The 18,193-nt window shown below is 38.7% G+C and overlaps 2 protein-coding genes across 2 annotated transcripts; both read right to left on the reverse strand.

Annotated features, from left to right (window-relative positions):
* Positions 1–3,609: 3,609 nt before the first annotated feature.
* LOC135143827 (uncharacterized) lies at positions 3,610–5,390 on the reverse strand. The gene is made up of 5 exons (XM_064075768.1): positions 5,343–5,390; positions 4,842–5,285; positions 4,528–4,775; positions 4,055–4,450; positions 3,610–3,745 (listed from the first exon to the last, which is right to left on the reverse strand). The coding sequence occupies exons 1-5, from the start codon at positions 5,388–5,390 to the stop codon at positions 3,610–3,612; spliced, it is 1,272 nt and encodes a 423-aa protein (XP_063931838.1).
* Positions 5,391–15,906: 10,516 nt separating this feature from the next.
* On the reverse strand, positions 15,907–16,325 carry LOC135143828 (DNA-binding protein HEXBP-like). The gene is made up of 2 exons (XM_064075769.1): positions 16,301–16,325; positions 15,907–16,223 (listed from the first exon to the last, which is right to left on the reverse strand). The coding sequence occupies exons 1-2, from the start codon at positions 16,323–16,325 to the stop codon at positions 15,907–15,909; spliced, it is 342 nt and encodes a 113-aa protein (XP_063931839.1).
* Positions 16,326–18,193: the final 1,868 nt, after the last annotated feature.

Here is an 18,193-nt window from a genome sequence, read left to right on the forward strand (position 1 = left end):
AAAGAAATTCAGCACCCTCTCGATAAACACGCTACAGTATAGTCTTCAGTACTCGTAATAAATTTGAATAAATACGTTAACAAAAAAATTCATGAAAACTGCAGCTTTATCAACGGATTATTACAGTTACGAACAAAAACGTGGAAAAGAAAAAGTTGAGAGGTTTTATTGTTGCTGGTGTTTTGTGTTTATTGGGCCGTTAAAAAAAAACCGCACCTATACATAAATTTCTTTCATATATATTAACAATTCCTGTTATTAAGTGCAATACACCAAATTAATTATTAATAGTACTTACCAAAAATAGTAATCAAACAAACACAAAATAACACAGATTCAACACAAATGCTGTACAAAAACTTTTACCGTACGAATTTCCGCGCTACGGACTCAAGTTTTGTTTATGCTTGGTATCTTGTACGACAGCATGATAAGCACACAAGCGTTTGCGCATTTAGTGACCTGATTGGTCAGAATTCTGAAGAGGGGAACCAACAGAATTTATGGATGAAGAAGTACGAGGCAGATTTAAATATGACTGAAGTATACACATGTTCATTGTCGATCGAATTATATAGATATACTGATGCAATTATTACATATCACTTTATTTTTATAATAGGTAATAGTATTAACATCTATAATCGGCAAAAGCAACTCAACGGGCAGATGCCCATCAATTACTGAGTTACTCAACAAAAAAAAGTGATAAATTATGCGAAACTGAAAAAAGTACAACAAAATTAGAATAAACAAAAATTTCAAAAATTGATGTTTATGTTACTATATTACGTTAAATTAGATTTATTGCAAAATTGAGAAACAATTTCATTGTAATAAGGCATTGATTAAGTTATTATTTTTTCTTGGTACACGTTTTACGCACACCCCCTATAAAAATGACGGAGAAAGTACGGCCTTTTGACGTCATTACTTGACGTCAGAAATAAGTAATAAAAATCTCGTCATTATCACGTGATTTTTTGGGCGAATGACGTCGCCGACGAGTTATAACCAAAAATTGACGTGAATTAGACGACAGTCTGCTGCTTGGGGAGCATAACAACGTCTTTAAATGATTAAAACACTCTTCTTGTTTTTCTGTCCATTCAAATGTTGCATTCTTGCGTAGTAAGTAACTTAATGGACGCGGGTGCACTGCGATAAAACGTCGAAAGTATCCAATCATACCCAAGAATCTACGTACGTCTCCTTCGGTCTTGGATAATTTCTAATAGCCACAGTTTTCTCGCGACCCGGTCGAAGTCCATTCGCTGACACTGTTAGTCCCACGTACTCAACATCCTCTAACCCGAACACGCACTTCGATAAGTTTACAGTTAACTTCCCCTTACGCAACGCCTCGAACACTAGCTGCAATTTTTCCAACATATCACCCCAATCCCTTGCTCCTATTAACAAATCATTAATGTAACACATGCTTATTTTATGTCCAAGTGGTCCTAAAACTCAATGCATCAACCGACAAAATCTGTATGGACCATTTGTCAATCCAAACATCAATCGTTCAAACTGACGTGTCTCATCAAGTGTGATAAACGCAGTTTTATGTTTCGAGTCTTCCTCCAGTGGAATCTGTAAATATCCATGTGCCAAGTCTAGAGTAACAAATCACCGACTACCACTCAAGTGTTCAAACTGCTCGTTGATTGTCGGAATTGGAAAAACAGCTTTCTTTGTATGTGCATTCAACCATCTGTAGTCGATCACTAACCTTGGTTCTCCCGTTTTCTTTTGAACTGGTATTACGGGACTGGCATATTCACTTGTCGTTTCTGTGACTACTCCTGCCTTTTTCCACTCAACTCACAATTTCGGCAATTGCTGTTCTCTCACTTGCACTCGCTCGGTATGGTTTACCTCTCACTGGAACGTCGTTGTTTTCAATTTTCATTTTCATAACATTTGTGCAACCTCTCTCGTGAACATTAGGGGCGATGCAATCCCGATATTCCGTCAACAGTTTTATTAGGCGCTCTTCTTGTTCATCCACAATGGCTTTGATGGTTCTTACCATATTGGTTGTGATCGGTTCTCTCTTGTCTTCCGATGTTACTACGTTAAGCCTCTTCACTCTTTTCTGTTTACATATAGCGTCCACATCCATGTCTTTAAATCTAAACTCAAATTCATAGCCAAAATGCAGTACCTCCACTACTCTGAAGTAATAATAATTATAATAATGGTTTACTGCCCAACAGACTTACATCCAGTTACAGGGCAAATTACAGTTAATTCTAAGGTCTAAATTGAACTAAATTAAACTAAACTAAAAAAAAACTAACTTAATTAGTCTAACTATTATTATCTCTGTCAAATTTGCTTTCGTATTCTACGTTTATTAATGAGGCGTTCGAAGCCAGGATTCAGGTTCATTCTGTTTATACCGATTTTGCCAAGGCATTCGACAGAGTAGGTCACAATATTCTAATCTCTAAATTAAATTACTTTGGCTTTCATCATGACACAGTGAATTGGTTGTCCCTTCAGGTGTACCACAGGGTACACATTGTGGCCCAGTTTTGCTTCTTATTTTTATTAATGACCTGCAATTTAATTTTGAATTTTCTAATTTTCTGCTTTATGCGGATGATTTAAAAATCTTCAAGAGAATCAGCTGCTTTGAGGACACAATCAAATTACAATTCGATTTAAACAGTTTGCATGGATGGTGCCTAAAGAATCAGTTATTTCTGAATGTCAATAAATGTTATGCCATTTCTTTTTGTAATCGCAATCTACGGAGCGTTTTTATTCCCTCTTATGCGATTGATGATGTCTCACTCAAGATCGTGGATGAAATTAAGGATCTAGGGGTCGTTTTCGATTCTAAGTTAGCTTTCAAGAGTCATTATAGTATGATATTTAAAAAAGCATTAAATATGTGGAATTTTTTGTGGCGTCATTGTCATATGCTATCAACGACTTCATTGAGAGTACTTTATTGCTCACTTGTACGATCTCAGGTTGAATATTGCTCATCAGTTTGGAATCCATTTTATAAAACAGACATTGAACTTTTGGAAAGAATTCAAAAAAAGTTTCTACGATGTATGGAATTTAAAATGGGGATTGCACATCGTCCAGGAGAATATGATGTGGTCATGGAATTGTTTAAACTTCCTCCCTTGCACATAAGGAGAACAATGTCGGATTGTTGCATCTTACATGCAATTATTAATTTTCATTTACGTTCGCCTGATATTTTATCAAAATTATCATTTTATGCACCGGTTTCGAATCTATGTACAACCAGAGGTGCTAAAATTTTTCGAGTTTCGGTTGCACAAACGAATTTGAGTTTGAACAACGCAGTTAGGAGAATGATGCAATTAGGTAATATATTAGCGGGATATAGATCAGTAGATATTTTCTCAAACCCTTTATACATATTTAGAAGAAAAATTGTTTATATTTTATTTAAAAATTGTTATCTTAGGAGTTGATGTTTAATTTGATGTTTAATTTGAATTTATTTTCAATTAATTTAGATTGTTAAATGGTGGTTTTATGTAAATTTTTATTAATTCTATATTAATGTAAATGGAGTTTTCCGTAATAAACTAAACTAAACTATTATGAAACTAACTATGCGAAAACTTCATGCGCATTTAGCAGTATTTGCTTAAGCGGCGACACATAAATGTCAATTTCTTCGCCAAGGCTGTTACCAGTCTGCGACAATTTATATATTGGAGCATTAAAAAGAACATTTGAACGAGCTCTGAGACAATTAAATGTACAGTGATAGCGACTATGTAAACGGGGTACATTGATACATAGGCAGCCAGTTATGTAAATGGCATCTATGTCGTTATAAAGGACCTTATATAAAAATTTTATTGCAGACATTTTATATCGACATTCTAGGGTATCTAGTGAACACGAATTTAAAAGCTCCTTATGATCAAAACCTCTAGAGGGAAAGGTACCTATGCTAAGATAAAATAAATGTTTTTCCAATTTTCGCTGAACGTTTTCAAGATTTAATTTTTGATAAGCATAATAGGGGGACCATATTAGGGAGCAGTACTCTAACTTGGAACGTACAAGTGCTATATATAAAGTCCTTAGGGTTACAGGATTACTCAAGCACCTACATGTTCTGGCAATAAAACCTAAAAGTTTAAGAGAAGACGCTACTAGATTATTTATATGTGGGTGGAAAGATAAGATACTGTCAAATGTTACACCTAGATCCTGGATTTCAGTTATACGTTGCAAGTTCACACCTTTTAAGCAGTAGTCGAAGTGAACTGATTTGTTGGTGCGCTTAAATGTTAAAACTGCAGTCTTCTTCATGGTCACCACAAAATCATTGTCAGTGCACCACCCATATATAGCATCACCATCCACCTGCAATGATAGCGCATCTTCGAAGCCATTGACTACATTGGAAATCTTTATATCATCTGCATAAAACAAGATCCTATTGCGTATCACTGAGTGCAAATCGTTGATGTATATTAGAAATATTAATGGTCCTATAGTTGAGCCTTGAGGTACGCCCGACGTTTGAGAAAAATAGGAAGATTTGAATCCATTATAAACAACTGTTTGCTTCCGGTCGGAGAGATACGAATCAAAGAATTTTCCAACCGCCTGAGAGCAATGGAATGGTTAATGGTATCAAACGCCTTAGACACGTCCAAGTATATACAATTAACCTGCTGCTTCTTATCAAGGTGTTCCGCTATGAATTGTGTGAAGCATACAAGATTTGTTAGAGTTGAACGCCCAGGGAAAAAACCATGCTGATAGGGAGAAATCATAGATTTTGTTGACGGAAATATTCTATTATAAATGACTGTTTCAAAAACCTTAGAAAAAGCTGAAAGTACAGCAACAGGCCTGTAATTTTCGATATGGCTATTGTCACCAGACTTTAAAACCGGACATATTTTAGCCAATTTCCAATCATTAGGAAATGTTTGAGTTTTCAGCGACAGGTTAAATAGGTAAGTTAAGGGTTCGACTAAAATAGCACGACAATCTTTGACCAGATAATATGGAATTTGATCAGTACTAAAAGTGTGCTTCGGTTTGAGCATGTGCAGAGCCTTCTCAACATCCAGTTTGTCTATGTTTGAAAGATGTACGCAGGACGCAGGCACTGCCATACTATCAGAGGAGACAGAAGTACCCGCAGACGAAGTGTTATATACACTCTGAAAATATTTTGCAAAGCCTGAGACAATATCTAAAGGGTTGGAGAGTTCGGTGCATTCCAACGTGAGAACACCAGGTATTCGAGTTTTTCCACTCTTAGCACGAACAAAGTGCCAAAATTTCGTTGGATCCTTACACAGCGATTGACTTACACTGTTCAGATAATCGTCGTAGTCACGGTTAGTTAGCAATTTTGCCATTTTTCGCAATCTAATAAATTCATCTTTATAATGGATAGCCTTGCATTTTTTGTATTTTCGCCTAAAATTATTCTTAAACTTAAGAGTGGTTCTTAATTCAGTACTATACCACTTGGGAAAGTTTTTGCTGCCAGATGTAAATTTGGGTATTGTTATGTGCTTATTTTCCGTAGAAGCACAGTGTCGGCGGCAAGGTGGCGTTGGCAGGGAAACAACCTTAGATATTAACTAATTCTATTGCTAAACACACTATGAAATTCAATACAAACGAAATACAACAAATATCAGTAACAATTGTATCACCTTAATAACTTACACTAGTACTGAACCCCGATCCCTACTCTTTAACCTCTACCTCCCTTCAAGAGGATTAAGCCCCCTTCAGCATCTGCTGTCCTAGATCAATCCCCCTTCACAGTCCACGGCGACGGACCCTCTGGGACTTCCACAGTCCCCCTTTGGTGCTCTGGTCGTATGGGGGTAGAGATGAGAGGCAGTTTCTCTGGTTCTTTGCTGTCTGGTGGCTTTACTCTCCGAGTCCAGCACAAACACAAAACGGGGCAATAGAAATGCCACGGCAACAGCTATGTGGCGATAATATCAACGTGATGGTAACATCAATGTGGTAACTTTATTGTGACGGTAACAGGAATGTGGCGAGTTCACGCTCTTCTCTTAATCCCCACACCAACACATCAGCCGATGGCAACGGAATTGTTTAATTCACGCCAGTTAAGTTTTGGCACGACTTTTCCCCATCGCGTCCAAAAAATGGCCGAATCCCGGCAATACCGGTGTCAACTGTCAATTTCCACTCTAAAACGTCGACCTCCCTGCGCGTCGTGCGTACCAGCGGCGTCCCACAATTCAGTGGCGTAACGTTCGATTTTTAAACCATAACAGTACGCAAGAATCAATATATTTTATCATAAAAAGTTTTACATGCCAAATTAACATCTGTGAGACTATATAATGTCACGACTGAGGTGTTCTAAGGGGTTGGTAGAGCGGGGTAAAAAAGCCCAGTTCGTGAGTTTACGTTATTTCTATTGATAATAATTCAAATACAATAAAACTACTTACTGTTTTGTTGGGAGAAACATGTCACAGGTTCTTTTTCTTTCTCTTGCCACAACCCAACTGCCGTCCACCCGCTCTCGTCAACCCCACGAAGCCCTTGCAGCGTCAGCAACTATCCCTACTGTCGGTATGTGTCGACACTCCATGGCCTCGATGGAATCATATCGCGAGCAGGGTGTTTGGCAATCCCATCGTAACTAGGTTACATATTTTTGTGACTGTGACATATCTCCCCCCCTAGAGAACACTGGACCCCAGTGTTCCTTTAGTACAATCTAATCTTAAATACTAATAACAACAATATAAATATTCTAAGAGTAACAATAATTAAAGCAACCAAATCACAATGATGACAGTTTCCCTGGCCGACTTCTAACACATGGGAGTGGGTGACCCCTCGACCCTGAACACCCGTTCCCCTACGAGCTTATCTGAATTGTAGGTCCAATCGCACAGTCGTGGTGGTAATGCAGCGTGTTGAATATCAGCAGAATGAGCGAACGTACAGAAAATTCCAGTTTTCAGAATCGCGTTGCCAACGTGGACATCCCTTCCAGTGTTATTTCTGAGGCCGATACAGACATCATCGTCGGAGAAGAGGACGCCAGTACACACAATGTTTGAGGCATATCCTCCAACGGCTTTTAAGTGCAGAGAAGAGGTTATCCAGAAGATCACACTGCTGAGAGGCAATGAAGAGGCAATTGGACTTCTTAGTGCTTCGGTTCTGGAAGTTCCGGCACCATGAGACAGCTCGAGAGTACTGAGGTGCAGAGATCTCTGGGGATTACAGCCATCGACTGGTGTTCCCGCCTCCCTTTTGTGCTCGGTTGGATGTAGGGGCCAGGGAGCAACCATTAATCATGAAACAACATGAACCAAAATTATTACTGACTACCTACTAATGATTATCCTTATAATTCTTACAATTTTAACTTCTTAACTTAATTATTATATTATCTAAGGAAGTACATTTATTTATTATTATTATTAATTAATTTTTTTTTTACATACATATATATATTTTAATTGATCTCTTCACTTGAGATCGTAATTCTGATTTTCTCTATTAAGAATCGACTTAGAGAGATTTTGTAAAGTATTGTTAGACGTGTTGTTGGATTTGGGGTTGTTAAGTTTAGAAGGCGGATAGTTAGTGACCAATTATAGTTCATGGACTGGTTATTGTAAGTATGTGGGTAGAGAATGGGTGTGAATCGAATTAAAGACAAAGGATTTTAGCGTCCACCAGGGATTATATGGTTAACGTACGATATTAGGGCATCTTATCTGAGCACGGGAACCCAACTTGTATGATTACTTCTCGCTCATAGTCAAGTGAACATTTAGAGGGAAGTTTGGGTTTCAGTGCTCCGAATAGATTATGGGACGAATGATTCTACCTTTTATTTTTGTTATGATGAATAAGTCTTCCTCAGTTCAGTGAGAATAACTCGGAGGCATGACATTTCTTTGGGCAGTGGTGACTGTTCGTCAAATTTTCAAAACATTCAGGTCATAATAACTACAATTTTCGCAAAGCAAATTTTCCGGTTCTATACTCTAGCTTATTTGCTACAGATTAGTCCTTATTATTGTCACAGTCACAAAAATATGTAACCTAGTTACGATGGGATTGCCAAACACCCTGCTCGCGATATGATTCCATCGAGGCCATGGAGTGTCGACACATACCGACAGTAGGGATAGTTGCTGACACTGCAAGGGCTTCGTGGGGTTGACGAGAGCGGGTGGACGGCAGTTGGGTTGTGGCAAGAGAAAGAAAAAGAACCTGTGACATGTTTCTCCCAACAAAACAGTAAGTAGTTTTATTGTATTTGAATTATTATCAATAGAAATAACGTAAACTCACGAACTGGGCTTTTTTTACCCCGCTCTACCAACCCCTTAGAACACCTCAGTCGTGACATATGGTGGAGGCGCCGAAATTTAACTATACGGCTACATATGACTGATAAATTCGGTCAACGTCCAATAACTCGGTTACAAACTAAAATCATCATAGAGCGAGAATACAATTCTTTTAAACCAAAAATCAGAAGTTCCGATATACAAGGCAATGCTAAATTCGAAATCGGAGAAAGCAGTAACAGTACCGCGTCCGCATCTGGAGTAAATTTAGATTCGCTCTCCTTAAGTAATATATCCGGAGAACAAACCACAGACCCAAAAACGATTTTGGAAAATTCCCCGCCAATTATTATAACACCCACTAACGAAAAACCTCGAGTCAAAATGGCTGACGTAACAATCAGTAACGCTTTCGAGAGTAAGAAAACTCCAGCCATTCCGAATTTTATTAGCCCCGAAATTTTCGATCCAAAACGTGACGACCCAGAACGATTCCTAAAAAATTACGAAAGGGCTGCCGTGGCCAACGCTTGGGATAACAACCTCAAAATTATATATTTCGGCTCATTTTTGTCCGGTATAGCGAACCGATGGTACGAACACCTGGTAGACACAGAAAGGGATAAAAAATGGGAAGACGTCAAAAAAGAATTCTTAAAGGAATTCCAAATGTCAGATTACTCGGGAGATAAAGAAATGCAGTTCGAAAATCGAAAACAGGGTAAAGACGAAAGTGTGAAAGAATTCTTTTTTGATCTACTTTTCCTCGCGCATGAGGTAGATCCAGATATGACGGACCAAAGATTTATCAAATATTTCGAAAAAGGAATGTTGAACAAATATTTTAGTAATTACAAAATTTTGAAACCCGACGGTGTAAGCATACCTGGCTTGAAACCTATTATCGAGAAACTCGATGCTATCGAGCGGCGGGCGGATAATATTTCCGAAAATCCACCGGAGACTAGCTCGTCGCAACAACAAGGCTGGACGAACAGACAGCCTCGCCCGAATTACGGAAATACGCGAAATTTTATTGTTTCGGAAAGTCCACAGGAATCTAGGCTGTCGCAACAGCATTGGACGAATAGACAATCCCGTCCACATTTTGGAAACACACGAAATTCAATGAATAACTCATCAAATCCATCGCCACAAAATTTTAGGCGGGGCGTAACCAATTTACCGAGTACTCGTACATTTGACGGACGACCAAAATGCTACCACTGTGGGAAAAGCGGCCACTTTGCTAGTGCCTGCTGGCATAAACAAGAAAAATTCCACCCAAACGAACAAGGACGACGAAATTAAATCTCCCGATCGTCCTAACACAGAAAGGGGGGCAATCATTAGTTCAGTATCATGATAATAACCATTTCCACTCTAGCATATTAACCCTAAAAGTCCAAGTAGAAAATAAGACTGTAACCGCCATTATAGATACCGGGTCGGCTACTAATATTATTACGAGCGACATGGTCTTGACAAATGAAGTACGCAAGTCAAAACAAGCGAAATTTCTGTTGGCTGCGGGAAATACCAAAGTTCCTATTTTGGGTACAACATATTTTACACTAACCCTTGGAAAATTCAAGAGAAAAATTTTCGCATACGTGGTCGAAAGATTACCATATCCGGTCATTTTAGGCATGCAATTTTTGCGTCAAGAAAACTCAATCATTAATCTAAAAAATAACACAATTTCGTTTACGAACGGCGTGTTTAATTTCAATACATTAGGTCATATTTCACAACATACACAATCGACAGTATGTGGGTCAGTTCAGTATTTCAACGCAAAGAAAATATGTTACAAGAATCTCTACTATAAACATTGTATTGATGAAATAGCGCAAACACTGAAGAAAATTGTTAACCTAGGTCGAGACACGGCAAATTTGCAAACGCGGCAAGACTATACTAGGCCACAACAAATAATAAACACATACGTAACGCATGATTGCAATTTCCTTACAACTCACAACAAGAATGACCTTGAAAAAGAGACATATGAACACTATGTTAAATCTAAATTCGATGTTTATGACTCAGTTGTCAAATGTAATATTTGCAATATCAAAACAGGATCAGACGAAAACTATCCACGAGTCACATGGTCATTAAATAATCAAACCAATGACTCAAAACTAAATGAAACATATCTAACTGATGACAAATTCAATTTAACATTAAATATAAAACCAGGTGATTATCACAGTTTGTGGGAAACTTTGAATGAACTAAAACAAAAGTTACATGAATATAATGTGGGGAGACTCTATTTAGAAAAACCAAATTTTGCAAATAGTCTGCTTAAATTTTCTGATGTTAATCGCATGCTTCACTATGTTTTCAAAGACACACAAATAAATATATTTATTTTCCACAACGATAACCAACAACTCAAAGTAGATTCCGAAACCCGCGAATCAGTAATTGTACACGCCGAGTCGGAAGTGGAAGATAATCTTCACCAAAAAGTTACCCCCATAGTAACAGAGTCAAGATTCGATGCCAAAATTCATAATGACGCGACACAAGTTTTAAAATTAACTTTGTCAAAAGATTATAAAATCGATCCTTATACAAAAATTGTAGTTAAACTGAAAGTAAACAAAAACATTGCTGACGATATCAGCTTGCAGTCCGTCAATAACGATAAATTTTTGATTAAGCGAGGACTTATATTTAACATCTCAGACGATTACAAGACAGGAACGTTGGAGTCTCGGAACCATAATGCGTTAAAACTGTTTAAAGGCACCACCGTGGCGTATTTGGAAAATGTCATGTACCATGAACCGCTCCTTTTGATAAATCAAATAATAGAAACCGAACGACCAACGGAAAAAACCCCGAATCAAGAAATTAAATTTGATAACAACATAACCGTTGATCAGGAAAAACAAATCAGAGACCTAATAGATGAATATAAGGACGTTTTTGCAAACGATTTAAGTGAAATAGGTTCAACACACGTTGTAGAACATAAAATACAGTTAACAGAAAATACACCTATAAAAAGTAAACCATATAAAGTTTCACCAAAGGAACGCCAAATAATTGGTGATCAAATTGAAGAAATGCTTGAGCAGGGTATCATCAGACCATCTCAATCCCCGTATTCTTCACCAATTGTTCTCGTAAAAAAAAAGGGGACGATCAAAAAATGCGATTTTGTGTAGATTATAGAAAACTTAATAAAATCACGAAAAAGTCAAGCTACCCATTGAGTAATATCGATGAGATCATGACATACTTTGGTGACTCAAAATTTTACAGTACACTTGATCTCTTTAGCGGATTTTGGCAACTCGGAATTGAAGAAAACTCAAAAGAATACACAGCTTTCATAACGCCCGGTTTCGGTCTTTTTGAGTTTAACAAGTTACCATTCGGTCTATGCAATGCACCGTCAACGTTTCAAGACCTGACAGATAGAGTTTTCCGCGGTTTAAAATGGTCGTCTGTACTTGTATATATCGATGACGTTATAATTTATTCTAAAACATTTGAAGAACATTTAGAAAAATTGCGAGAAGTTTTCGAGCGTTTAAGAGCGGCTAACCTTACTCTGAAAACAAAAAAGTGCACGTTCGCATCCACACAAGTAAAGGTCTTAGGGCACATTGTTAGTAGCGATGTTATCCGACCTGATCCTGAAAAACTCGCTGCTATTAAAAATTTTCCGCAGCCGAAATCCATCAAACAGCTTCAGAGTTTTTTGGGACTTGCAAATTATTATCGAAAATTTATAGGTAATTTCTCCAAAATAGCTAGCCCTCTGCACAAGCTTTTGAAACATAATTCAAAATTCAAGTGGGAAACAGATCAGGAAAGGGCATTCAATAGCCTCAAAACGGAACTTTGCGGATCCCCGGTGTTAACACATTTTAACCCGAAAATCGGCTGCGAATTACGAGCGGACGCGTCAAAAGAGGGATTAGGCGTAATTTTGTTACAAGAAAGCGGGGGTCAAATGCACCCAATAGCATATGCGAGTAGAACACTTACCAGTGCGGAAAAAAACTACTCTATAACGGAATTAGAAGCGCTGGCTGTTCTTTACGGTTTAACGCACTTCCGACATTTTGTCTACGGGCGTCCCATTATTGTGAAATCAGACCACCACGCTCTGTGCTATCTAAAAAATTCCAACCAGTCAACGAGTAGACTAACGCGGTGGGCTATCAAATTAGAAGAATTTGACTATGAGGTAGTTTATAAAAACGGTAAGGCACACGCCGATGCGGATTGTCTCTCACGGAACCCGGTGTCTCAGGCGCCCAAAGACGAAGTAGATCTTTTTGACATACCTACTTTCCTCTTGGTAAACCAAGATCTTGTTCTTGAGCAACGCAAAGATCCCGATGTGAAGCATCTAATTCAAATACTTGAAGATCCTGAGAATACTCCATCAACCATTTCTTTAAGAAAAAAATCAAAAAATTTTAAACTGGTGAACGGTATTCTGCATAAAAAAAAACGCGACCGCAATTAACAACGATGATCTGGTAGTTATCCCAAAACATCTCGTACACGAAATTCTTTTTGCACACCATTCAGAACCGTTAGCAGGGCACTTGGGAATTGCCAAGACGAATCACAAAATAAAAAGCCGCTACTACTGGGATAGAATGCAGTCGGACATAGAAAAATTTGTAAAAGGATGTCCAGATTGTCAGGCACGTAAGGGAGCACAAAATCAAAAACCACCCGGGTTACTACATCCGATTCCGGTAGCGACTCCTTTTGAGAAGGTCGGGGTGGATATTCTTGGACCTTTTCGCAGGAGCCGAAACGGTAAAACGGTTATTATTGTAGCGACAGATTATGCGACACGATGGGCGGAAACTAAAGCCTTACCAAACGCCAAAGCGGGCTCAGTAGCAAAGTTTATGCTAGAGAATATAATAACGAGACACGGGGCTCCTCGAGACATTTTGAGTGACCGCGGGACAAATTTTCGATCAGAGCTTATAGGCGAATTGTTGAGAATAATGGGTACAAATCGTCAATTTACCACGGCATATCACCCTAGCTGTAATGGACTGACAGAGAGATTTAATAAGACATTGGCCGACATGTTAGCGATGTATACAAACACTAACCAAACCGATTGGGACGAGTTTCTTCCACACGTGACCTTCGCATATAACACCTCTCGTCAAGATACGACTAAATTATCACCTTTCATGTTAGTTTACGGTCGCGAACCAGTACTTCCGTCCGAAACTAGTCTAAGAAAGAATATTGAAAATCTAGATATAATAAATATTAGGGAAAAAGCGTTAGCGGTTAGGAACATGGCGGTGGATAATATTCGATTAAAACAAAACATCGACAAAAAGCGGTACGACGAAAAACATCGTCACGTAGAATTTCGGGTAGGAGACAAAGTTAAAATATTTACTCCTGTTCGAAAAGTCGGGAAAAGTGAAAAATTATTATTGCGGTGGTTTGCCCCATATTATATTACAAAAAAATTAAGCGACGTTGATTATGAGGTGCAAAAATTGGATAAACGATCTAAAAAAGAAGTCGTACACGTGGGGAGGATATTACCGTATAACGATCCGTGGACGGGAAACGGCGCATCCGACGAAAAATAAGAACGCTCGAAAAAACATATACCCTGTTGACGGGGGTATACAAGAATTCCTCAACCGTAGCACCTGCGTGTCGTAAAAGGCGACTAAAAGGAATAAAGTAGGGGCTCCTAGGAAAAAAAAAAAAAAAAGAATTAAAGATATTAATATTCGTTTCCGTAGGTATGTGCATCTGTGTCTGTTTGCCCTTATCCCATACACGAAGGCACAAGACAAAGTATCAGCTGGAGCTTTTGGGACACTAATCGTGCGAACTTTCAATTATGAGGCCCGATCCTAATAATACATTACCCGCACTTATTATTGTTCTTTTTAGCAAAGTTGCTGAATCGAGTATCGCACTCTATTTTTGGCAGCAAATTGAAAAACTAGGACTTTACCAATACAGCCACATAGTGACAAATTGTACTTTCTACCCCGATTTGAGGAAGATAAGCTGCACGGACCAATGTTACTAAGGAACGACTGATTGAGGAACTTAGTCACCACTGCCCGGCGCCTCCACCATATGTCACGACTGAGGTGTTCTAAGGGGTTGGTAGAGCGGGGTAAAAAAGCCCAGTTCGTGAGTTTACGTTATTTCTATTGATAATAATTCAAATACAATAAAACTACTTACTGTTTTGTTGGGAGAAACATGTCACAGGTTCTTTTTCTTTCTCTTGCCACAACCCAACTGCCGTCCACCCGCTCTCGTCAACCCCACGAAGCCCTTGTAGTGTCAGCAACTATCCCTACTGTCGGTATGTGTCGACACTCCATGGCCTCGATGGAATCATATCGCGAGCAGGGTGTTTGGCAATCCCATCGTAACTAGGTTACATATTTTTGTGACTGTGACAATAATAAGGACTAATCTGTAGCAAATAAGCTAGAGTATAGAACCGGAAAATTTGCTTTGCGAAAATTGTAGTTATTATGACCTGAATGTTTTGAAAAATTGACGAACAGCGCTTCCTTAAGAATTATATTTATAACAAAAGCCGGATGATAACTATCCTCCCTTAAAATGGGCTCATCTTCTTTGAAGACAGCGCACTTACCTACATTAGTAAATACTAGATCTAACATTACCTTATGCGAGTTCAATATGTAATTACACTGGCGCAAATCTAAGAAATTCATGAAATTAGTGTAAATAGTATTTACTTTACTCAAACATTTTGCAAATTCCGGAAAATTAAAGTCTCCTACAATTAACACTTGATCCATTTGAGAGCAAAATTCACATAGCATATCTAAAAATAGTTCTACATCAATAACAGGAGTCTTAGGGGGAATATAGATACAAAATATTTGTAATGTACAAGTACTGAGTAAAATTTTGCATGCCACAGCATCTATCATATTTACCGAAATTGCTTTAGTATCGACCAAAGAGCAGCTTAAATTGCTTTTAATCGCCAACAGAGCACCACCACCACGCGATTTCCCCGAGCACTCAAATTTACGGTCAGATCGAAAAACAAGTACGTTGCTAGAAAAAAGTTCCGAGCTTTTAATACTATAGTCTAACCATGTTTCCGTCAGCGCTAAGACATATTTAACATCACTTGTAGAGTAAATTTCCTTTGTTTTAGTTCGTAGTCCTCGCACGTTCTGATAGTAAACTCAAGTAAGCAACATCTGGCGCATCTGTCAAGATTCGGCTAATCAAAAAGCCCATTGACTGAGCTGCAGTTGGTACTACAACAAACTCAGTCTCTCTTTCAACCTCATCTATCTTGAGTGTCAATCTCGCACCCCACTGGCTAGATATCACTTGTGGCATCCCAAAGCCTCGGAGATTCTGACTCGATGGCAAACATTGGATGTGATATTTTCGCACAGCCTCTTTCGTTACAGTACACACAGCACTGCCTGGATCGATAAATGTCATTACTTTCAAATTACCGTTCAGAATTACCTCCCGGCAATATCTATCAGCATTGCTTTCCTCATTCTTACTTGAGTTTTCAACTATTAATTGCTCTGCCGTTAGGTTTGACTCCCTCTCGCGGCACTCCTGGGCCGTTTGGACACTGTCGTTTCACGTGGCCTGTCTCCTTGCAGCCAAAACACAGCTTCTCATCTCTGGGTTTCATGCAATCACGAGCTACATCACCTACAATGCCACAATTATAGCAGGGACAGACAATTGATCTTGGGCATTTAACTTTGGAGTGATTGAATCCGTTACACCTAAAACAAGGAGTGACCGTAGTATCTCCTTGCAGATATAATCCTCCAACATTCATCACTTTCTTGGATGTTTCCATATCTGTATAGTTGCCTGAAATATTTTATTGTTCTTCTTTAATGACCAAAAGTTTAATAATCGATACTTCGTTGCTTCAGAAAGTAACTCACTGTTCTGTGACTTCAGGTAATTCATGAATCACTCTTTGTCGAGACATGATGAAATGCCCACGACTCTAATTTTAGGATGTTCAACTCTCAGTACAAATACTTCATAATCACTAGAACGTTTGTCCTCAGTTAGTTGTTTAAGTTTTTTTGAATTTTTACTATCACTGTATCCTACAATAATACCACCAAATTTCACACTTCTTGAATTCACCAAATTAACATTTCGCAGTAAGTCCTCTTGCGTTTGCAATGATTTTTGTGCCACTTTTGGTTTGATCATCACTTTAATTTGCGTAGGTGCAGCCAGTTTATTTGCATAAGTGTTGTTTACATTGGTACTAACAGCATTCGAAATATTTTTATTTTAACTTATATTGTCACGTCCTGTGACCATTAGGGTTGTTATATAAAAACATTTGTCTCATATTCTATGATTTATTACCTACTACCTACAAAACTAAGTATATGGAGTTGGTACTTACTTAATCATTACAGTTGTCATTGGCAGTCTTGAAGGGACCCACACTGTCACAGTCTCTAACTCTCACTGTCACTCCCTGTCCTCGATTTGCCACTCTCCAAGTTCCTTCTGCTGGCCCAAGCATCAGCCAAACTTACTTTTTGGGGGCAAATCGGTTTCGTAACTTGTTGCTAACTGTGACATTTGCCCGCCCTTCAAGATTGTCGTCCCGACAATAATTTCCTAAAACTAGGCTACCCTAACATCTTACAATTCTACCCTAATTCCGCTCTTCTTTCCACTGTGGGGATGCCACTTAATTTCTGCAAGTCGCTCTGACTCACGTCGCTTCCTTTCCACTATCACTAGTTTCGACCAGTCGGGATTCGTTCGGATCATCTGCCAGTCCAAGTTCTTTCCGTCTTTTTTCAGCTCTGTTCAGGAATCTCGTGCTACGCACTCCCACTTCGATTCTTCTTCAAAGTCTGGACCAATGGATAGAATGGCGACCATAGGATATCATATGGAAGGATCTTTACGTCTTGTAAAAAAGGAATGATTTTTCAACAAGAAAGGAATTGCTTATAGGATCGGATTCTTCTTGGTTTGTTGTCAAATATGGGTCGCTCATCTCACATGTGGGCTCATTGACGTTATTTCTCTACTTGTCTGCCGAGTCCATTGTCATTGTTGGTCCTTTGACATACTTGTGGAAAGTGCTGTCGGCGTACATTGTCTCTTCCTCTCCTTGAAAGGGGTGATGTTCAAATTTTTCCAAATTCTAGCGTGACTGCGTGATCCTACTCCTCCCTGTGGCCTACCACTAGGATAGTTCGATGTTTTCAGGACGTTGACGTTTGACTCTTGTTGTGGCACCCCATGCGATATAAAAGAAAATTGTGTTAATTCGTTACAATAAAAATGTACCTATATCTAAACTTAAAATCTACATCTACTGGATCTTTAATTTTGATCCCCATTTCATTACCAACTTACATTAACTTAATTCTAGGAAAGCCTCTTCTCCCAACTCTAGACGCCCCTCTGACAAACTCACTTGCCGTCCTCTTGTCTGCAAGGGCACACTGGTTTCATTTACACTTTCAACTTTTCTAGGGTTGTCCCTATTTCTTCCAGTCCCTCGCTTTTACACATTTTAAACCCTATGTATCCTACGAATACAAGTATGGCAATACACATGAGCGTCAAAACTACTTGATTGTATACGCATGCGCTCCTGGAGCAGCAGCCTACACAATTCCAGATGAACATCATAGAATCCCCATGTACTGTGTAGGTGTTCGTCCAGTCGTGATCCTCCTGATGCACTTTTATCCTTCTATATACATCCGCCAATTTCTCGATCGGTGAGGTTAAATTTACGTGTGGTATTGTCAGTGTCCAATTCTCGTTGAGGCAAGTTTTCAGGGAGT

The sequence above is a fragment of the Zophobas morio genome, unplaced genomic scaffold (assembly GCF_036711695.1).
Source record: "Zophobas morio isolate AGI-343-1 ecotype UQ-CSIRO unplaced genomic scaffold, CSIRO_AGI_Zmor_V1 ptg000076l, whole genome shotgun sequence".
Lineage (NCBI taxonomy): Eukaryota > Metazoa > Arthropoda > Insecta > Coleoptera > Tenebrionidae > Zophobas > Zophobas morio.

What these genes read in the sequence shown, in the direction of transcription:
- LOC135143828 (XM_064075769.1), bottom strand. Translation starts at nt 16,325, where the DNA reads ATGAATTACCTGAAGTCACAGAACA. An exon ending in TTACCTGAAGTCACAGAACA is followed by an intron (nt 16,224 to 16,300) that starts GTGAGTTACTTT and finishes AAAATATTTCAG; the next exon opens with GCAACTATACAGATATGGAA.
- LOC135143827 (XM_064075768.1), bottom strand. Translation starts at nt 5,390, where the DNA reads ATGGCAAAATTGCTAACTAACCGTGACTACGACGATTATCTGAACAGT. An exon ending in ACGACGATTATCTGAACAGT is followed by an intron (nt 5,286 to 5,342) that starts GTAAGTCAATCG and finishes GTTCGTGCTAAG; the next exon opens with AGTGGAAAAACTCGAATACC. An exon ending in TACTTTCAGCTTTTTCTAAG is followed by an intron (nt 4,776 to 4,841) that starts GTTTTTGAAACA and finishes TCTCCCTATCAG; the next exon opens with CATGGTTTTTTCCCTGGGCG.